This window comes from Hippopotamus amphibius, chromosome 11, assembly GCF_030028045.1.
Source record: "Hippopotamus amphibius kiboko isolate mHipAmp2 chromosome 11, mHipAmp2.hap2, whole genome shotgun sequence".
NCBI classification, from domain to species: Eukaryota; Metazoa; Chordata; class Mammalia; order Artiodactyla; family Hippopotamidae; genus Hippopotamus; species Hippopotamus amphibius.
Window position 1 is genome coordinate 76166548 of NC_080196.1, and position 23509 is coordinate 76190056.

Genomic DNA, 23509 nt, shown 5'->3' on the forward strand with positions numbered 1-23509 from the left:
TCAGTAGCAAATAGGGGAAGTTTTCAACCTTTGTTTCTTCCAATATTTTTGCTTGCACTAAACTCTTTCTCTTGTCCTTTTGGGACTCAGACAGCACAAATGTTCCTCTTTCTGTTGTTTTCCCACAGGTCCCTGGGGTTCTGTCAATTTAAAAATATTTTTTTCCCTTTTTTTTTTCATGTATGACTATTTATTGGCTGCATTGGGTCTTCATTGCTGTCCACTGGCTTTCTGTAGTTGTGGAGAGTGGGGGCTACTCTTCATTTCAGTGCACAGGCTTCTTATTGTGGTGGCTTCTCTTATTTCAGAACATGGGCTCTAGGCGCATGGGCTTCAGTAGTTGTGGCATGTGGGCTCAGTAGTTGTGGCTCGCGGGCTCTAGAACACAGCCTCACTAGTTGTGGTGCATGGGCTTAGTTGCTTCATGGCATGTGGGATCTTCCTGGACCAGGGGTTGAACTTGTGGCCCCTGTGTTGGTAGGTGGATTCTTAACCACTGTGCCACCAGGGAAGCCCCTTACCTTTCTTGATTAGATAATTTCTATTGATGTATCTTCAAGTACAGGCATACTTCATTTTATTGTGCTTTGCTTTATTGCACTTCACAGATACTGCGTTTTTTGCAAGTTTGAGGCAACGCTGTGTTCAGCAAGTTTCTAGTGCCATTTTTCCAACATTTGCTCACTTTTTGTGTTTATGTCACATTTTGGTAATTCTTGCCAAATAAATACTTCAGACTTTTTCATTATCATGTTTATCTTGGGGATCTGTGATTAGTAATCTTTGATGTTAGTACCATGACTGCTTAAGGCTCAAATGATGGTTAGCATTTTTTTAGCAATAAGGTATTTTAAAATTATGTGCAAAAATGTTATTGCACATTTAATAAACTACAGTATAGTGTAAACATAAACTTTATATGCACTGGGAAGCCAAAATACTTGTGTGAGTGGCTTTGCTGCAATATTTGCTTTATTGTGGTAGTCTGGAATCAAACCCACATTAACTCAAAGGTATGCCTGCATACTGAGTTCGTTCGTTCTCTCTCTCTTTCTTTTTTTTTTCTTTCTTTCTTTCTTTCTTTCTTTCTCTCTCTCTCTCTCTCTTTCTCTTTCTTTCTTTTTCTCTTTCTTTCTCTCTCTCTCTTTCTTCCTTCCTTCCTTTCTCTTTCTTTCTTTCTTTCTTTCTTTCTTTCTTTTTCTCTCTCTCTCTCTCTCTTTCTTTCTTTCTTTCTTTCTCTCTCTCTCTCCTCCTTTCCTTTCCTTTCCTTTCCTTTCCTTTCCTTTCCTTTCCTTTCCTTTCCTTTCCTTTCCTTTCCTTTCCTTCTCTCCTCTCTCTTTCTTCTCTCTCTCCCTCTCTTTCTCTCTTTCTCTCTCTCTCTCTTTCTTTCTTTCCTGTGTTGGGTCTTTGTTGCTACACATGGGCTTTCTCTAGTTGTGGACAGCGGGGGCTACTCTTTGTTGTGGTGCACAGGCTTCTCATTGCCATGGCTTCTCTCATTGCGGAGTATGGGCTCTAGGTGCATGGCCTTCAGTAGTTGCAGCACATGGGCTCCATAGTTGTGGCTCACAGGCTCTAGAGCACAGGCTTAGTAGTTAGGCTCATGGGCTTAGTTGCTCTGCGGCATGTGGGATCTTCCTGGAGCCGGGATCAAACCTGTGTCCCCTGCATTGGCAGGTGGATTCTTTGTTGTTGTTGTTGTTGTTGTTGTTGTTGTTGTTTATCTATTTACTGGCTGCTTTGGGTCTTTGTTGCTGCATGTGGGCTTTCTGTAGTAGCAGCGAGCGGGGACTACTCTTTGTTGTGGTGTGCGGGCTCCTCATTGCTGTGGCTTCTCTAGTTGCAGAGCATGGGCACTAGGTGCATGGGCTTCAGTAGTTGCAGCACATGGGCTCAGTAGTTGTGGCACGTGGGCTTAGTTGCTCCATGGTATGGGGGATCTTCCTGGAGCAGGGATCAAACCCATGTCTCCTGCATTGGCAGGTGGATTCTTAACCACTGTGCCACCTAGGAAGTCCCCTGAGTCTTTTCTCTGTCATCCCAATGCTGCTGTTGAGCTTATTGAGGTTGTGTTTTTCATTTAGGTCATTGTGTTTTTCCCCTTCTGAATTTTCCATTTAGTTCTTTTTTTATTGCTTATACTGTCTAACCATTAAGTCTAAGTGTTTGCCCTTATTTTGGGGGGCATTTTAATAATAGCTGTTTTAAAAGTCTTTGTTAGATAATTCCAACCTATGTATCATTTTGCTATTGGTATCTGTCATTTGTCTTTCTTTTAACTTTTTGTTTTGAAATAATTACAGATTTACAGGAAGTCACAAATACAGTGCAGAGAGGTCTAGTACACCCTTCACCCGGTTTCCCTCAATGGTTATATTATGTATAACCTTGGTATAGTATCAAAACCAGAAAATTGAAATTGGTTCCCTGTGTGTATAGTTCTGTGCCATTTTTTCATGTGTAGATTCCTGTAGCCACTACTATAATCAAGATACAGAACTATCCCATCACCACGAAGATTTCCCTGTGTTACTCCTGTATAGTCATATCCCCCCACCCCTCACATCTCTAATCGCTGGATACCACTAATCTGTTCTCCATCTCTATAATTTTATCCTTTGAAGAATGTTATCAGAACAAAATCATGCTGTATATGACCTTTTGAAATTTTCTTCACTCCTCATAATGCCCCTGAGATCTGTCCCTGTTGTTGCAGGAATCAATAAATCATTCTTTTTCTAGCAAGGTACCAGTTGATAGTATGGATATACCACAATCTGTTTAACCATTTACCTACTGAAGGTAATTTTTGTTGTTTCCATTTTTTGGCTGTTAGGGATAAAGCTGCTATGAGCATTCATGTGCAGATTTTCTATGTACAGTGTTTTCATTTCTTTGGAATAAATGCCCATGAATGCAAATGCTAGGTCATATGGTACTGGCTGTAAAACTTTTCCAGAGTGGCTGTACCATTTTATATACCCTTCTGCAATGTATGAGAGATCCAGTTTCTCTGCATTCTCATCAGCATTGGTATTGTAACTATTTTTCACATTAGTTGTTGTAATGAGTATATAGTGATATTTCATAATAACTTTTAATTTACATTTATTTAATGGCTAATAACATTTAGTATCTTTTCATGCACCTATTTGCCATAGTACATCCTCTTTGGTGAAGTGTCTGTCTATATCTTTTGCCCAATTTCTCATCAGATTGTTTTTTACTGTTGAATTTCGAGAGTTATTCAAGTATTCTAGTATGTAGGGTTTGCAAAAAATTTTCCCCGGTATTTGGCTTGTCTTTTCATCCTCTTACCTGGATCTTTTGCAGAGCAGAAGCTCTTATTTTTGACAGAGTCCAATTTTTCAAAAATTTAAAAAATTTTTAAAATACTTTGTGTGTCATGTTTCAGAAGCTTTTACTAAGTTGTAGGTCTCAAAGATTTTACCCTGTTTTCCTAAACATTTTAACATTTAAATCAGTGGTCCAATTTGAGTTTGTGTGAGGTGTGAAGTTTAGATTGAGGTTCATTTTTTTAATGGATATCCAATTCTCCAACACCATTTATTTATTTATTTATCTATTTTAAAATTTATTTATTTTAGGCTGCGTTGAGTCTTTGTTGCTGTGCACAGGCTTTCTCTAGTTGCAGCAAGCAGAGGCTGTTATTTGTTGCAGTGCTCAGGCTTCTCATTGCGGTGGCTTCTCTTGTTGTGGAGCATGGGCTTCTAGGTGTGCGGGCTCAGTAGTTGTGGCACACGGGCTTAGATGCTCCATGGCATGTGGGATCTTTCCGGACCAGGGATTGAGCCCGTGTCCCTTGCATTGGCAGGCAGATTCTTAACCACTGCACCACCAGGGAAGTCCCTCCAACACCATTTATTGAAAAGACTACCTTTCTCCATTGAATTGCTTTTGTACCTTGTCAAAAATCACTTGACTATACTTGTGTGGGTCTGTTTCTGTTCTGTTACACTGAGCTATGCAGTTGGCCCTCTGTATCCACAGATTCCATATCCACAGATTCAACTGACTGCAGATTAAAAACATTAGGGAAAAAAAATCCGGAAAGTTTGAAAAAGCAAAACTTGTATTTGCCTGTAGTAGGCAGTTATTTACATAGTATTTACAAATATTTACATAGCATTTGCATTGTATTAGGTATTATCAGTAATCTAGAGATGATTTAAAGTATAAGGGAGGATGTGTGGATGATATAAGCAAATGCTGTGTCTTTTTTTTTCTTTTCTTTTCTTTTTTTTTTTTGGCCGTGCTGTGCAGCTTGCAGGATATTAGTTCCCTGACCAGGAATCGAACCCCGCTCCAGCAGTGAAAGCACCAAATCCTAACTGCTGGACTACCAGGGAATTCCACTATGCCATTTTATTTGAGGGACTTGAGCATCTGCAGATTTAGGTATTTGCAGGGATCCTAGAACCAATCCCCCAGAGATAGCAAGGGAGGACTGTTATGTCTGTCCTTCCATGAATAGCACACTGTCTTGATTATTGTAGCTATGTAAGTTTTAAATTTCGGTACAGTTATTCCCCCACATTATTCTTTCTCAAAGTTGTTTTAGCTTTTCTAGTTCCTTTGCTTTACCGTATACATTTTAGAAAAATGTATCTACAATATATTCAAAAACTCTTGCTGGAATTTGATAGGAATTGCGTTAAACCTATGCGTCAATTTTGGGAGAATTGATATCTTTACTGTGTTGAGTCTTCTAATCCATAAACACCATGTGTCTCTCCATTTATTTAGATCTTTTAAAAATTTCTTTAATAGTTATTTTGTAGTTCTCAGCATAAATTCTGTATGTTTTGTTAGATTTATTCCTAAATATTCCTTTTTTTAATCTCAGTAATGTAAATGGCATTGCATTTTTAATTTTTGTTTCTTCATGTTCATTGCTAATATACAGAAATACAGTTGTTTTTCCATATTGATCTTATGTCTTATTGCCTTGTGGAATTCACTTATTAGTTCTAGGTGTTTTTTGTTTGTTTTTGTTCTGTGGCTTCCTTGTGCTTTTCTGCATAGACAATTATATCATCTGTAAATATGGACAGTTTTGTTTCTTCTTTTCTGATCTGTGTGCCTTTTATTTCCCTTAGTTTATTGAGCTGGCTGTGAGTTCTAATTCTGTGTTCAATAAGAGTGGTAAGAGAGGACATCCTAGCCTTGTTCTTGATTTTTGAGGGATAGCGTAGTTTTTTTGCCATTAAGTATGATGTTAGTTTCAGGGTTTTTTTGTAGATGTTCTTTATAGATTGAGGAAGCTCATCTCTATTCCTAGTTTTCTGAGAATTTTTCTCATGAATAGGAGTTGGATTTTGTCAAATACTTTTTCTGCATGTTGGTATCATGTGAATTTTCTTCTTTAGCTTGTTCATGTAGTGAATTATATATGATGAGAACTTTTAAGATATACTCTCTTAGCAGCTTTCAAATATTCAATGCAGTATTGTTAACTGTAGTCACTGTGCTGTTGATTACATCTCCAGGACTTACTCTTCTCATACTAGAAGTCCAAGCCCTTATTTTACAACTAAGACCTCTTTCCTTTCTAGCCTAATTTCCCTTCTTAGAGCAACTAATGACAGTTGTTATTGCGCACGTATGTGTGTGTGTGTGTGTGTGTGTGTGTGTGTGTCTGTGTGTCTGTGTGTGTTGGAATGTGAATGGGGGCTGGCTGTCACTGTGGTGGAAGATGAAAGCCTCTTCAGGCTTGGGTCATTCTTGCCTCATGGGTCTTTATGTAATGAGGTGACCATGACTCTGCTTTCTCAGCTGCTCACACAAGCTGGAGAGGCTTCAAAGGAAAGAATTCTAAGAGCCTTAAGCTTTAAGTCTGAGAGCTTTGGTAGGCATGCGCCTCTACAATCTTTCTTTGACTCACAGATCTTTTGAAAAAGGCCATTTAGACCAAAACACCTGCATCATGGTGGGCTGGTACACAGGTGTCAATAGATGCCACTAGTTTTATCCTGTGCATGTAATCTTATGTTCCAGAATTAAAAATTTAAAGTGAAGGTTCATCATATTCGTCCAGCCAAATGGGGGAAACAGGCTTCTTTACCTTTAATGCTTTTGTGTGTATTTCTTTTTTTTTTTTTTTTTTTTTTGGCACATGGGCCTAGTTGCTCCGCGGCATGTGGGATCTTCCTGGAGCTGGGATCAAACCCGTGACCTCTGCATTGGCCGGCGGATTCTTAACCACTGCGCCACCTAGGAAGCCCTTGTGTGTATTTCTTTGCAGAGCTTTTTTTTTTTTTTTGGTTACTCTAGGTATTAAATTAGACATATGTAACTTACCACATTTGATTGGTGTTGACATTTTACTAGTTCGAGTGAAGGGTAGAAATCTTAATCTTCTTTGTTCCTTTACTCTCCTTGTGTATAATATATTCATCTGTTATATCTCGTTACATGCAGTGAGAAACAGGTAATATAAATTTTTTTGCTTCAACTTTCAAGAGAATGAAAGTGTGTTGTATTTTCCTGTATTTTTACTTTTTCATTCCTTCTTCCTGTTATCCCAGGGTTCTTTCTTTTATCATTTTGTATTTGAATGAAGAATTTCCTTTAATAATGTATGTCAACTATACTTAAATTAAAAACTTTCTTAAATAAATAAATGAGAATTTCCTTAAATCATTGTTTTAGGATAGGCCTGCTGGTCACAAATCTCTTAGTTTTTGTCATTTGAGATTATCTTATTTTTTTCTGGATATAAAATTCTGTAATACTTGGACAGTTTTTTTTGTTGATTTGGATTTCTTTGGATATATCCTATTAGTTTCTTTAATCTAGAGATTTATGTCTTTTGCCAAATTTAGGGAATTTTTAGCCTTCATTTATTTCAATGCTTTTTAGTCCCATTATTTTTCTTTTCTCCTTCTCTGCCTCCAGTGATATTAAATCTTTTGGTATGATTACACAGGTCTCTGAGTCTCTGTTCATCCTTTTTTTTTTTATCCCCCATGATCAAGGTCTGGTTTTATGAAAATTTGTATAGGAACTTTAAGAAGATAACAACAAGCTGTTTATTTCTTTAAACAAAATTATTTCATATTTTTGATTCAACAGCAAAATACAGTCATTCTGAAAAACTACCACGTTGTAACTGTATGGGCTGATTAGGGTGACATGAAGCACACATGGCAGGTTACTCATTTTGCTGCCTTTGAAAGGAAGCACTGCTTTGCAGATCACACACTATTCAATAGATTTGGCTCTTTGACATGTGCCAACCCAGTGGCAACAAGGACTCTGAAAAATGAAGATTTTCCCAAGCCATTTCTGTGACTTAAAAAAATGCTTCAGACTGGGAGGGAAAAATGCATTTCATTTTTTATTAGTCAAGTATAGTTGGCTGGAAATCAGCTTGTTTTTCTCACTTTCATTTACAAATTCAATGAGCTGGTATTTTTGAAAAATGTTTTTATACTACTGCTAACTAAACATATCATGTGTTTTATTTTTCCCCAAAGAAACAAATCAGACACTTGAAGGAAAAATTTGAAAAATAAACTCTCTCCCCCAAAACAAAATCGAACCATCTGAACTTTTCCAGTTATTCATGCCAACACAAAGTCTAGCTTGTGTTCACCCATACCTGTAAACTGTTAAAGTGAGAGGGAGGCACATCGTCTTTGAAAGTATCCATGAATATACTTCTACGACTTATTAGGATATATCAGTTTCTCACAGTACAACAGCCCTACGTGAGAGAGATTGTCATTATCCTTATCTTGCAGATGAGAACACTGAGGCTGTGAAGGGTTGGATAACTTGCTTAAGATCACGTGACTATGAAGTGTTCTAGATTGGAGTGTGATTCCATGCCCTTTTGACAGGATACTGTTTACATAGAAGTATTTTTCTTTTTTATAAGGTTGATGTCTCAACTTTGCATCTTAATTCTGTCCTCCCTTGCATTTTTTTTAGAACCTCACTTTATCATTTTTATTCTATAAAAATATGTCTCTTTTACCTAAAAGTATTTCATCAAATTTAGGGTTTAAATCATGCAAGCTTCTAATCTTTCTCATTTCTTTTGGCCATTATTTCATTTGTTCCTTTTCCATTAACTTTTCTGCCTATTATAAGCTGGTTTATGCCGCTACCACTCTTTTGTGAAGCATTCTATTTAAGGTTGACAGTGACCTTTTAAAAAAAACTTCCCAAAGAGTCTAACCCCAGCTTTGCTGCGCCTAGGTGGTCTATTGTACATCTCTACCCATAATCTCTTTTTTTTCTTTAAGGACTTTTATTGAGATACAATTGACATACAATAAACTGCATATATTTAAAGTGTACAATTTGATATTTTCTTCTTATTAGTAATGTATATATGGCAATCCCAGTCTCCCACTTCATTCCCCCCCAACCCCCCTCTACCATAATCTCTTGCCTCAGGTGTCTGTGGGGTTTGTAGTTGTCTCGTAGCTTTTATGAGCTGTGCCTCCGCTGCTTTGTCTGCCTGTGTTATTAGTTACGCAAAACAGAAAGGTCCTTGCCTTGGTCCCCCAGACAGATTATAATAGACATAGATAATAGTTTACAAATATGGTCTTACTCTGCTCCCTCCAGTTCAAGGTGGGGGAAGTGGGAACCAGTCTGTTACCTACTCAAGAGCAAGACCACCCCCACTCAGGGAGAGAGTGGGGTAACAGCAAATAAACGTGTCACAAAACTTTCCTACCATTTTTTTTTTAATGTTTATTTTATTTTTGGCTGCATTTGGCCTTTGTTACTGTGCACAGGTTTTCTCTAGTTGTGGTGAGCGGGGGCTGCTCTTTGGTGTGGTACACGGGTTTCTTATTGAGGTGGCTTCTCTTGCTGTGGAGCACGGGCTCTAGGCGCTCAGGCTTCAGTAGTTGTGGCGCATGGGCTTAGTTGCTCTGTGGCATGTGGGATCTTCCCAGACCAGGACTTGAACCCGTGTCCCCTGCACCGGCAGGCAGATTCTTAAGCACTGAGCCACCAGGGAAGCCCCAAAACTTCCCTACTTGATTGGATATTTGCTTGGTTGCTCTAAACGTTTGTTTTCCTGAGCTCCTACAGAGTTGGTTCAGAAGGCTTCTGGTTTTTTCTTTTTGGTTTTTTGATGTTTCTGTAGGGGAATGAGAGTTTGCAGTTTCCTAGTCAACCATTTTGCTGATGTGCAGTAGTTACTTTTTAAAAAATGTTGTGGCAAAATATGTATAACATGAAACTCAATTATTTCTAAGTGTACAGTTCAGTGGCATTACATTGTTATGCAGCTATCATTAGTGACATTTTAATTACAAATTGTCTCCTTTTGCGTTTTTCATTCTAGTTGACCTCCCTGTGGCATTTTGCTCTGATCTTAAGTTCCTTCTAGAGTTATTTCAGCTTTCATGATGCTATTATATCTTCCTTCCCCACCTCTGTTATTGCTCATTGGTCATGTTTGCTCTGCTTATCTCTCAGATGTTAATGTTTCCCAGGATGCTGTTATTCTCTCTTTCCCCATTTTCCCCTCATTCTGCACTTGTCGGGTAACTGCATGTTATCATGGATTTAAGTGTATTCTCATGACTTCTAAATCTGTGTCACACTCCAATCTCTCTGTTGAACTCAAACTCATATTTTTAACTGCCATCTAATTATCCATAAAATGGTAGGTATCCTACAGGGACCTCAAATTCAGTATATCTAAAATCGTTATCTTTTCTCTCCAAATTGTATTTTCTGCCTTGGTTAATGAAGTCACTATCTACTCATCTAAACTAGGAGATATATAGTCATTCTTATAATTATATAATCATTCTTTTTTTTAATTTTTTTTTAAATTTTATTTATTTATTTTTTGTGGGGTACACCAAGTTCCATCATCTGTTTTTTTTTTTTATTTTTATTTTTTTTTATTTTTATTTTTTTGGGGGGGTACACCAGGTTCAATCATCTGTTTTTATACACATATCCTCGTATTCCCTCCCTTCCTTGACTCCCCCCACTCGAGTCCCCCCCACCCTCCCCGTCCCAGTCCTCTAAGGCATCTTCCATCCTCGAGTTGAACTCCCTTTGTTATACAACAACTTCCCACTGGCTATCTATTTTATAGTTGGTAGTATATATATGTCTGTGCTACTCTCTCACTTCATCTCAGCTTCCCCTTCACCCCCCGCCCCCCCAAACCTCGAGTTCTCCAGTCCATTCTCTGCATCTGCATCCTTGTTCTTGTCTTGTCACTGAGTTCATCAGTACCATTTTTAGATTCCGTATATGTGGGTTAGCATACAGTATTTGTCTTTCTCTTTCTGACTTACTTCACTCTGTATGACAGACTCTAGGTCTATCCACCTCATGACATATAGCTCCATCTCATCCCTTTTTATAGCTGAGTAATATTCCATTGTATATATATGCCACATCTTCTTTATCCATTCATTTGTTGATGGGCATTTAGGTTGCTTCCATGTTCTGGCTATTGTAAATAGTGCTGCAATAAACATTATGGTACATGTTTCTTTTGGGATTATGGTTTTCTTTGGGTATATGCCCAGTAGTGGAATTACTGGATCATATGGTAGTTCTATTTTTATATATAATCATTCTTAATCCTTACTGTCCTTCTTTCAGCCATTCATCAGGTTATTTTACTACTTCTTTTTTTTTTTTCTTAAAATATATTATTCTCAAATTGAGTTTATTTTGGAAATGCTGTTTTGTTTATTTTGGCTGCTTTGGGTCTTTGTTGCTGTGCATGGGACTTTCCCTAGTTGTGGTGAGTGGGGGCTGCTCTTTGTTGCGGTGTGTGGACTTCTCAGTGTGGTGGCTTCTCTTGTTGTAGAGCACAGGCTCTAAGCACATGGGCTTCAGTAGTTGCAGCACGCAGGCTCTGTAGTTGTAGTGCATGAGCTTAGTTGCTCCACGGCATGTGGATTCTTCCCAGACCAGGGCTTGAACCCGTGTCCCCTGCACTGACAGGCGGATTCTTAACCACTGCGCCACCGGGGAAGTTCCAGATTCTTTTGCTTCTAATGCTCCATTCCTGTTGCCCCAGTTTAGTTTAGACTTGTATCCTCTTGTGCTTGTATTACCACAGTATCCTCCTGATTTCTCCCCTTTCCACCTGTCTCTTCCTGTTCTAATCCATTGTCTTTATCATTGTTAGACTTTAATAAAATAAAAACTAGTCATGTCACTCATCCTCTCCCCAAAATTCCTATGGCTCCAGGTGGATATCATTAAGGTAAATACTGAAATTCTTAGCATGGTATGTTATACCTTTAATACACGTTCTGTAACCCATCTTCACAGCATTGTTTCCTGCACCTCCTCCTTCTCACCCTGTGGGACCAGAGCATCCTATTCTCATTCTCTAAATTTTTCTTGCCTTCCTTCTCTCTAGATTACCTTGCCCCACCTCCATCTTAGTCTTTCTAAATTCTCTTCTTTAAAGATCAGCTCAAATAAATGGAACCTAATTAAACTTAAAAGCTTTTGCACAGCAAAGGAAACCATAAACAAAATGAAAAGACAACCTACAGACTGGGAGAAAATATTTGCAAACGATACTACCAACAATGTATTAATTTCCAAAATATACCAACAGCTCATACAGCTTGATAGTAAAAAAAACCCAACCCAATCCAAAAAATGGGCAGAAGATTGAAATAGATATTTCTCCAAAGAAGACATACAGAAGGCCAACAGACACATGAAAAGATGCCCAACATCCGTATTTATTAGAGAAATGCAAATTAAAACTACAATGAGGTATCTTCTTACACTGGTCAGAACTACCATTGTTAAAAAGTGTACAAATAATAAATGCTGGAGAGGGTGTGGAGAAAAAGGATCCCTCCTTACACTGTTGGTGGGAATGTAAATTGGTGCAACAGCTATGGAAAACAGTATGGAGGTTCCTTAAAAAACTAAAAATAGAGTTACCATATGACAACAGTCCCCAACCTTTTTGGCACCAGGGACTGGTTTTGTGGGAGACCGTTTTTCCATGGATGAGGATGGGGGTGGGGGAGTGGGGGCGGGTTCCGGTGGTAATGTAAGTGATGGGGAGTGGCAGTTGAAGCTTCACTCGCTCACCCACCACTCACCTCTTGCGGCCTGGGGGTTGGGGACCCCTGCCATATGATCCTGCAATCCTACTCCTGGATATATATCCAGAGAAAACTCTAATTCAAAAAGATACATGCACCCCAGTGTTCATAGCAGCACTATACAATAGCCAAGACATGGAAGCATCCTAAATGTCCATTGACAGATAAATGGATAAAGATGATGTGTGTGTGTGTGTGTGTGTGTATACATATATATATATATGTATATATATGCTGTGGAATATTACTCAGCCATAAAAAGAATGAAATAATGCCATTTGCAGCAACATGGATGGACCTAGAGATTATCATATTTGGTGAAGTAAGTCAGACATAGAAGGTGAAATATCATATGATATCACTTACATGTGGAATCTTAAAAAATAATGCAAAGAACTTATTTACAAAATAGACTCACAGACATTAGAAAACAAACTTATGGTTAGTAAAGGAGATGGGTGGGAGATAAACTAGGAGTTTAGGATTAACTGATACACACTACTGTATATAAAATAGATAAACAACAAGCACAGGAAACTATATTCAGTATCTTGTAATAGCCTATAATGGAAAAGAATCTGAAAAAGGATAGATAGATATATGTATAACTGAATCACTTTGCTGTACACCTAAGGGTAACACAACACTGTAAATTAACTGTACTTCAATGTAAAAAAAATGGTTAAAGAGAAAAAAGCTCATATTTCATCTTCTTTATGAAGCCCCAATTGATTAAACAGTCCTTTCTCTATGTAATATCTACTTTGTAATACTGACGAGCCTATATTATTTACTTTTTCTGCCTACTAACCAGTGAACTCCCAGAGACAGAAAGTATTTTACTATTATTGTTATTATCGTCATCATTATTTCTACTGCTGTTTCTGTTTTCCTGTAGAGGAGGAGGCAGACATAAATAATTACAGTATAACAAGTACAGTAATTCCTAAATAAGAAGCACATAGGAGGTGCTTTTTTTTTTTTTTTTTTTTTTTACCATTTTCTCAAGAGTGTTGGGGAAAGCAGCACAAACATTTGAGGCAGTCTGAATATAAGAAATATTCATATCCCAACTGGAGAAAAGAGGAGGTGCAAAGGCAGTGTAAAGTGAACACGGCCATTTGGGAGATGACTGGTAGCACACTGTGGCTCAGGCCTAGGTATGTGCATGTAGAAAAAATGAGGCTGGAAGAGTATATAGTTTGAGATTGATTGGGAAGAGACACTATATGTTTTACTAAATATTTGGAATACTTAATTTTTTGTACTATAATTGTCCTAGGGAGTATTGGCATATATGTAGTAATGTTACTTTGGTCAAACAGATTTTAATTGTACTTAATATCAGAAGTTGTTAAAATTCCCTGAGGAAATTCTGTTTCCATTTTCATGTCAGTGCTTAATTTTGAGAAATTTCTTATTTTTACGTAACAAAGAGATTAACATGGACAGAAAATATTTTCTTTAAATGGTACATCCTCCGTCATCAAACACTTGACAACAGTCAAAAACAAAAAAAAGTCAGCCTATTTTAGAAGCAGTTTGGTTTTCAGAAGCCCTGGTTTTACTGCCATAGTTTTAATGGTTTTTGTTTGTTTGTTTGTTTGTTTGTTTCTCAAAAAATATGTCATTTAGAATAGTAACAACTTTGATTTTAAAATATTACTTACAAAGGAATGTTTTTCATACACATTATATTTTCCTTTCCAAGTGCCATTATATTCTCGTACCTTATAACAAATGTATTATTACTAATGGATCTGATCCTAAATGATATTTTACACAGGAATCTTACTTTTGTAATTCTTTACAGAGACTGAAGTTTGCTGCAGTGTTCAATTGAATAATTTTCTTCTGCTTCTCCTTTGCTTAAACTCTGTTGTGAGGTAAAACAACTGGTGCTTTCCCCCCTCCTAATACCAGCACTTCTTAAGAAATGTGAAGTGTCCATTCTTTAGAGATTCTTCTAAAATGTTATACTTGTTAATTACACCTGCCTTTATGTGTTTGTGAAAGTACTTCTCTAATGTGACTAGCTTCTTTCAAAATACACTGCTATAACTGGCCTGCTATCATTGTTCAAATGTAAGTAGCAAAGAATTTAATTATTGTAATTTTTGACACTGTTTGACTCCTCTCTTGTATGTTTTCTCCTCTGTAATTCTTATTGATGATTAAGCTATATGACAGACATGTTGTGAAAGTAGAGGGTAGCTTTCCTTCCTGCATAAATCTTAAAATGAAGTGAAGGAGCAGTAGGACTACATGCTTTGGCTGCCATTCCTTGTGAACTGTTTTTGCACTTGGAGGAATGTTAATTTCTATTAAAGTCCTGAATTCTGGTAGTAGAATACAGACTTTAGAAAGTGGGAGGTCTTATTCTTCATTATTTTAAAGAACTTCAGTGTTGAATAGAAGTCAGGATTCTTTGCCCCACTTTATGGTTGGATATGGACATTTCTTGCCTTGTGTAGCTTCTCTACTTCATTAAAGTGGAAGCCTGCATCCCTCTCCCCAACCCCAGTGTTTTGACTTCCCTTAGCCTCTATATGCCTTAGATTATGCTAGAAGAATACCTTCTTGTCCATTTTATTTCTCTGATAAAAGGCCTATAATTTTTGCTTATGAGTGATACTGAAAAGCCATATACCGTCTCTTACATCTGTAAAAGTATATGGTGATAGGTCCAGACACCTGGTGACCATACACAATTAGCGGAGGCATGGTTGAGTTCTCTGGTCAAGCAGAAGTCAGATGCCTTTTGTTAAAAAAACAAAATTTTAATCGTATATGGGATTACTACATTGGGAATGGTTTAACATCATGACCTAAGATTTACTCTTAAGGTTTTATGACGACTTGATTAAAATATCTATTTTCTCTTTATGTCATTTCTATCATTAGTGAGACTGACTTGTAGAACTTTCAAATGTCAGCTAGAGAAACAAAGAAGAGAATGGGAAGTGGGACTATTTAAGGGTCAAACATTTCATATACTTCACTCATTTAACTTCCACAAATCCTTTCTGAGTTGTAGTTAGTTATTCCCATTTTACAGAAGAGAAAACTGAGGCTCAGGAAGGTTATGTGACTTGTCCTTCCAGTAGTAATATGTAAATATACTATTTTTTTTTTCTTTAAAATGCTTTTACTTTATTCTTTCATGGTTGAATTCTTTTGACCCATCTGGAATTCACGTTATTATTATTACGAATCAAAAATTATTCTTCTCCCATAGTGCTGTGCAGTTATATACAGACAACATTTACCAAAGAGTGACACTTTTGTCAGCCCCATCTTGCCCCTGCTCTCACTGTCTGAATGGATGATTCTCTCATCCTTTCCTTGCAACAAGTCTGTAGCTCCTACATTGGTTAATGCTCTTTCGATTCAGTGGCATTTAATGAACTTTTACTGTGTATTTCAGGATGCTTTTAGTCACAAGAAATAGAAGATCTAATGTAAATTGAGGTAAACCATAAGGAAAATGTATTATCTCAAGAAAGCATGGGAAGAATAGGCTCCAGAGTAGGTTAATTCAGTGGTTCAACAGGCATCATCAGAGACCCAGGTTCCTTCCATCTTTTGTCTTTGTTGTCCTCATTGTGGTTGGCTTTGTCTCCTGCCACCTTCCCTTGAGGCCCCAAGGTGGCTACTGTTGTTTAAGGTGTCACATACAGATATGACAGCTTCTCATGAAAGGAGAGACTATGTCTGACATGTATCTCTTTCAAGAGAGAAGAAACTTCTCCCAGAAACCTTTTTGTAGGTTTTTCCCTCATGTTACATGTGCCAAATTATTACCATGTTCCTATACTTAAGCTGAACACTGGTTAGAGTAATAGGCCTCCGTGTTTAGCTTAGATTAGACGAATCAGAAGTGACCTCCTGGAGCTGGGGAAGGTCTTTCCCTTCTTGGAAGCGCATAGTCTCATGGAGGAAGGTGGGTAGCCCGAACAAAATCAGGGTTGAATGAGGAAGGTAGAAGGGGGAGATAATTGTTGGGGTAGGAGAGCCAACAGTATCTGCCATGCTGTGAGTAAAATGTGTTGCTTAGTTCTGGGGCTTAGCTTACTCACAGCCTCTGAAATCGAGCTGTGAAGATTAAAGTAAAAAATAACTCTAATACAAGGAGAACTGTTAGATTTAATAGGTAGTTTAGGAAGGGTCATGCAGAAGAGGGAGTAGTGGTACGTTAGAGAAAACATAGTATTTTGAGCCAGAACACTAGATTTGAGTCCTAACCAGTGCACTTTCTAGTTTTAATTAGAAGAATGACTTGTGGTTTTCTATTAATTTTTGAACAGTACATCTTGGATTTAAACATGCATATTTATTCTCAATTCCTAACTTCATTTTTAAGAGCTTCAGGATTTTTAAATTATGTTTTTATCATGGTCATGTTATTTCTATAATTACTAGACTAAGAGTTTGTATTTTGATTATAACACAGCTTACTAGCTTGTTGTGTTGCATTGAACAAGTCAGTTAATGTTTCTGATTGCTCTTTGCCTTGGCTATGAAATGAGATTGTTAAACAAGGTATTTTTTGAGGTTCTTTTCTGTCTAACATTTAGTAATTAAAAAAAAAAACTTATTTGGAGTAAGATTGGAGGCAGTTGTTTTCAGTTTATTTACTGCAGAGAGCATGTTGTAAGTAAAATTTAATACACATTTTCCTCACTTTTAAAAAAATATAGAAATTCTTTTTTAAATTTAATTAATTAATTTATTGGCTGTGTTGGATCTTCATTGCTGCGTGGGCTTTCTCTAGTTTTTGGCGAGCGGGGGCTACTCTTCATTGCAGTGCATGCGCTTCTCATTGTAGCAGCTTCTCTTGTGGAGCACAGGGTCTAGGTGCACAGGCTTCAGTAGCTGTGGCATGCAGGCTCAATAGTTGTGGCTCACGGGCTCCAGAGTGCAAGCGCGGTAGTTGTGGTGGCACATGGGCTTAGTTGCTCCACGGCATGTGAGATCTTCCCAGACCAGGGCTCAAAGCTGCATCCCCTGCATTGGCAGGCGGATTCTTAACCACTGCACCACCAGGGAAGTCCCCCCCCTCACTTTTTAATGTTTTATTTGATATTAGAAGACAATTTAAGCTGTTATAAATTTAGATGTTCTGAACCTCTTAAAACTGGAAAGTGTCTTTGGAAGTACATATTTACTAGGAGCTCTTAAAATAATAGTTACTATAAGATATAATATATTGATTTTATTACATTATGCCTACTTGCATTTCTCAGACAACTTTATCAAAATTTGGCCTAAAATTGTGTAGCTAATATTATTTGCACTACTCTATCATATGTGTAATTGTTTTGGAGTGACACAATGCACTGAAAGTTAGTATCTAATTTAAGAAAAGTATTATTTCTTGAGGAATATAATGCCTTCACTGTGGAGCATAAAATCATTGGTTTAATGTACGTTTTATGCCCACTTGCTCAGGACATTCTGCAAGGCGCTGTGGGAGAAAATGAGATGTTGACTGTGGTTTCTGCCTTAAAGAACTAAAAATCTAGTCAAAGGGGTGTGTGTGTGTGTGTGTGTATGTATTTATATTTATCTTTTCCTATAAAATAGTGAATTCATATATTTATTGATTGTTTTTCAGTTTAGAATAGACCAAGTAAAAGTTCTCATCTCTTTACTTTAAAAATAACAGAAATATTCAAATGGTTTATAAGACTAAGAAATGTATCTCAAGGATAGATGAACTTGCTCTAGTGGAGGAACTTTTTCTTCAGATCTGCACAAACCTCTGAATTCTGAAAAGTCAGTGATAGGATGGGTTGGTCTCTTCAAGCAGTTAACAGCATTGCTATTACTAGTTGTCTTCTGCATGGTCAGTTTCCAGCCTAAGCAATGATATATTTTAAAACCTATTAAATTTGACTGGGGTTTTTGGTTTCCTAGGGAAATATTTTAAGTATTCTGAAATGGCTGAGTTACTCACACCTTTGGCTTAATACAAAGTATATATCTCCTGGCTTTAATTTCTCCTTCAGCCTTTTTGAACATAACTGTACATGGTCTCCAGAAGGTATGTTTTCCTTTGCTGCCTCTGTTTTTATTCTTGGGCTCTATTACAGCAAACTAAATTTCCCCAGTTAAATAAAATGAAGATTACTTGGAATTACCTGAATATTTCTTCTGCTCCTACCACATGCCAAGATATAATCTGAATAGATGCATTCATTCCCACTTCAACACTGATTGGTACACCTTTGCATTGCCTTGTACTTGCTTAGATAATATTTAAATATCCCCGTATAAGTAAAAGCCCGTGCTTGTCCTTTACTAGTGGTTGCTCTAGAAAGTGCGTCAATGAAAGAAAGAACTGTTATGAAAACCCAATATATTTATAAAAGACATGCATACCATAAAAATGTATCTAAATGCAGAATTTTATACTAAACTTCACATTTTAGAAACTAATATTTGATACCACCTTATAAAATATTTGTAGTCAAAGTATAGGGCATTTGTTTTTTATGAATGTCTGTGAAATAAATAAATGCAGTGGCTAAGAGGAAGTGAAAAGTAAAATTTCCTTGCCTTATATGGGGGGAAAAGGGCATGATTTGAGGTCACTTGTAGCCAATTTGTGGTGATTTTGGTGCTCCTCTGCCTGGGAGAGTTAGAAGGTGAAAACTCTGTATGAAATAAAAATGAATTTTCTCTTCTCCCAGTGCTCGTTGTAACCTTGTAGAAGGTGTTGAATGCAAGATGTATGAGAGACAGGCAAATTAAATGTTAAAGCATGTGTTTTATTCTTCACTTATAAAAAGGAAAGTGTTCATAGTGTGAACCAAAAAACTAACTTTGTTTGTTTGTTTATTTGTTTAGGATGGATTGGATGCTTTGGTATATGATTTGGATTTTCCTGCCTTAAGAAAAAACAAAAATATTGACAACTTTTTAAGCAGATGTAAGTAATTTTTTATGGAGGTTAATGGCAGACTATATATAATGAAATATTGACTTAGTTAATTCAAGCCCCTTTTTTTTCTTTCTATCTACTATGGTTATTTCATCAGTAGTCTCTACATCAAATGAGTAGGAAATGGGAAAGAAACTTTCTCAGTTTGGGTGCTTTATCAGGAGAACCTAAAATATTTTGCAGCAAGGGGAATAAAAGTAAATGGCTAAAATAAGTATGTGAAAATAAGCATATACATACATGCACATTGAATTTCAATAATATATATTTATCCTCTATTTTTCTTTTATAAATGAATTAGCTACTATATTTTAATACCTGCAGGTAAGAATCAATTACATATGGAAAGCCTTCCTACCACTGAGATATGAGAATTTTCTCCATGAAAGCTGGCTTATATTTAAGTTTTACAGATGTTCTTTTATAAAAACTTTTTTGGATTTTGATATTAGGGGTTATCATTTAAATTTGGTTAGAGAACTTATTAGAATAGTTTCAATCTTTTCATCTTAAATAATTGATAATAAGATTTTGGGTCATAAAATCCTCCCCACTCCATTTTTTTTATCTGTTCCTAAATGATACATAGCAATGCATTTAGGTTGGGTTAGTTTTAGTATTATCTTTCAACTTTGATTACATATGTTTTGTTAGGAAAGTTTTATTTTTCTAAATAGTCATATCTTTGTAACTTTAGATTTAATTTCTTTTATCTTTTCTACACTTTGAAATCTTGCCTCAGATTTTTACTTACCAAATTTTTGGTTTCTATTTTTCTCTTTTTTATAAAAATATTTTTTAGCCTTAATTTTATTTTGGAATATAGTGCCAGATTCTGAATTACAAACTTCTTAAAAAGTTTTCTTGCTGAAAACTGTTAATTACTGAAATTGCAAGAAAATTTTATTGCTGTTTAATTTGTTTCACCTCTCAACAGTACAGCAGAAGAACTGAAAAAATGGAGAAATTGGACCACTTCTTATTTGATGGGTGACAAAAGGATAAATGCTTATTAGTACAAAGTGGGGGTGTGTAATTTTGTGAAGTAGGGTAGCAAGAATTGTAACACGTTTCTAAAAATCTGTTACTGTTTTTGCTAAAATGCAACATGACTGCTTTCATAATATTAAGTTTGCCTTTACATTATATTTTATAAATGAAACATCAGTAGCCACAGTAGAAATAAGTAAAATAAAATGAAAGTATAGAGCTAAAGTAAACTGTTTTAACTGTTAAACCTGTATAGTTTAGTCTAGTTTTTAGATTGAAGAAAAGTACAGAGAAGAATATTAAAAGTTTTAGCAAATCATATCTACCATTAGGTAAAACTTTTGACCAAGTAGGATTTATACCATGATTACAAAGTTAGTTTAAGGTTCAAAAATCAATTGGTGTAATTTACCATATTAAAAAAGAAAATCAATAATATCATCTTAGTAGATGCAGAAAAAGCATTTGAAAAAAATCAGTATCCATTCTTGGTTTATAAATATCTCTTTGCAAAGGAGGAATTGGAGGAATCTTTCTTATCCTGATAAAGAGAATCCACAAAAAACCTATAGTTCAGACTGTATTTAATTGTGTATGACTAAATGCTTTTCTCCTAAGACTAGGAAAAGACAATTCTATCTTCTTCCACTACTTCATTCAGTGTTGTCCTGAAAGTTTTAGACAGTGCAATAAGATAAAATAAAGAAAAATCGTAAAGATTAAAAAGGAAGAATTAAAATTTATTTATTCAGACATCATGTTTTTCTGTATAGAAAATGCTTAAGATTCTACAGAAAAAGCTACAAGAACTTATCAGTGAAGTTGCAAGCTAGGTGATTAATACACAAAAAGCAGTTTATTTCTATATATTAGCAATAAGCAATTTTAAACAGACATTGTAACAAATATAGCACCACTTACAGTAGAAGCAAAAACATGAAGAATTTAGGGATAAATTTGACAAAATGTGTGGAAGACCTGTGTACTGAAAATGATACTGAGAGAAATGAAAGACCTTAAAAAAAAAGATATTCAATGTTGATGGATTAGATAATTCAGTATTTTAAAATGTCGAGAATTACCAAATTTGTCTATAGAGTCCATGTCTTCTCAGAAACTAAGCAGGCTTTTTTTTTTACAAAGTAACCATTATTTCTAAAATTCATATGGCAATGTATAGAGTCTGGAATAGCCAAAATAATTTTGCAAAGTAAGAACAAAGTTGGAGGACTAACACTATTGGATTTTTTTTTCTTAAGCTCTTTATTGGAATATAATTGCTTTACACTCTTGTACCAGCTTATGAGGTACACCAAAGTCAAATCAGCTGTATTTATACACATATCCCCATATCCCCTCCCTCCCGCGACTCCCCCCCTACCCTCCCAACACTATTGGATTTTAAGATCAATGCAGTATAATGAAATAGAAGAATAAACATACAGATAAATGGAACAGAAATAGATCCATACGTATGCAGTCAACAGATTTTCAATGAAGTTGACAAGGTAATTCAATACCCAAGACTTACTTTGCAATATATATAAAAATCAACTTAAAATGGATCATAGACCTAAATGTAAGAGCTAAAACTAGTAACGCTTTGCAGAATAAATAAAATAGAAAATATTTGTGATTTTGGTTAGGCAAGAATTTCTTAGATGGGACATAAATAGCACAAACTTTTTTTTTTTTTTTTTTTTTTGAGAGTGATTAGATTTTATCAAAATTCAAAAACCTTTTCAGATGATACTGCTAAGAAAATGAACAGGTAAACCACTGAATGAGAGAATATGGTTGCAAAACAAGTAAAAGGGGGAAAAACAATCTTTTCAACAAACAGTGCTCAGAAAACTGGATTTCCATATGCAAAAGAATAAAATTGGACTTCTGTTTCACATCACATACAGAATTAATTCAGAATGTAAAACTGTAAAACTCTTAAAAAAAAACATAGGCATAAAGCTTCATGACCATGGATTAGACCTGTGTATCTTAGATATAAACCTAAAGTACGAGCAGCAAAAGAAAAATAAATTGGGCATCAAAATTAAAAACTTTTGTGCTTCAAAGGATACTATTAAGAAAGTGAAAAGACAGCTCACAGAATGGGAGAAAATATTAACAGATAATATACAGTAAGTCCCCTACGTACAGACCTTCAAGTTGAGAACTTTCAAAGATGCGAATATGTGTTCGCATGGCCAGTCATGTAGGTTAGTTCACATCTGATGTACATTGTCATGTGTGTGCATTCCCTACAAGTGATTGTGCTTTTGTGTACTTTACGATACAGTACTGTATAGAGTACAGTAGTACAGTATTTTTATTTCAAGCCCAGGATGTTGGAAGCAAGCATAAAAACAGCAGTGATGTAGCTGGTACTACTGTACTTTTCAAGGTAGTGTACTGTAAGATTAAAAATGTTATTTTTTGTGTTTGTTTGTTTTTTATATATTATTTGTGTGAAAAGTATAAAAAAACCTGTTACAGTACAGTGTTAAATAGCTGATTGTGTTAGTTGGGTACCCAGGCTAACTTTACTGGACTTAGGAATAAATTGGGCTTATGAATGCACTCTTGGAACAAAACTCGTTTGTATATAGGGGACTTACAGTACTTGATAAAGCATTGATATCTAAAGTCTTATGACTCAATAATAAAAAGACAACCCAATTTAAAAATGGGCAAAGGATTTGAATAGACATTTCTCCAAAAAAGATACACTCATGAGAAGCTGCTCAACATGATTAGTCATCAGGAAGTTAAAATTATGGCCACAATGAAACATCAGTACACAACTATTAGAATGACTAAAAATTTAAAAACTGACAATATCAAGTATATATGAAAAGTATATATGTTAGTAGGAAAGCATAATTATTAAATAGATATTACCAGTCTAAAAGAAGGTAATGGAGTTCATTGTATGTATGAAAAAAATCTATGAACCTGAAAGTAAAAATGTGGTAGAGAGCATTTGTTTGGATTAAAAAAATAAACCCAGCAAGAGCTGTTTGTAGCTATACAGGCTTATCTCAGGAAACAAGAAAAATATCAAATAAACAACCTAACCGTATGCCTAAAGCAGCTAAAGAAAGAAGAATGAACAAAACCCAAAGTTAGTAGAATGAAAGACGTAAAGATCAGAGCAAAAATAAATGAAATAGAGATGAAAAAACAGTAGAAAAGATCAGTGAAACTAAAAACTGGTTCTTTGAAAAGACAAAGTTGATAAACCTTTAGCTAGACTCATTTTAAAAGAAAAGGGAGAGAGCCCAAATCAATAAAATCAGAAATGAAAAAGAAGTTACAACTGACACCACAAAAGTACAAAGGATCAGAAGAGACTACTACGAGCAACTATACACCAATAAAATGGACAGCCTACAAGAAGCAGACAAGTTCTTAGAAAGGTACAAGCTCCCAAGACTGAACCAGGAAGAAATAGGAAATACAAACAGACCAGTTACCA

General features: G+C 35.8%; 1 protein-coding gene across 1 annotated transcript in view; it reads left to right on the top strand.

The window, feature by feature from the left end:
• ROCK1 (Rho associated coiled-coil containing protein kinase 1) overlaps positions 1–23509 on the top strand; it is a 151107-nt gene that overhangs the window by 19465 nt on the left and 108133 nt on the right. The window contains exon 2 of the mRNA XM_057698670.1: positions 18951–19032. Coding sequence (XP_057554653.1) covers positions 18951–19032 — 82 coding nt within the window. The remainder of the gene's footprint in view (positions 1–18950; positions 19033–23509) is intronic.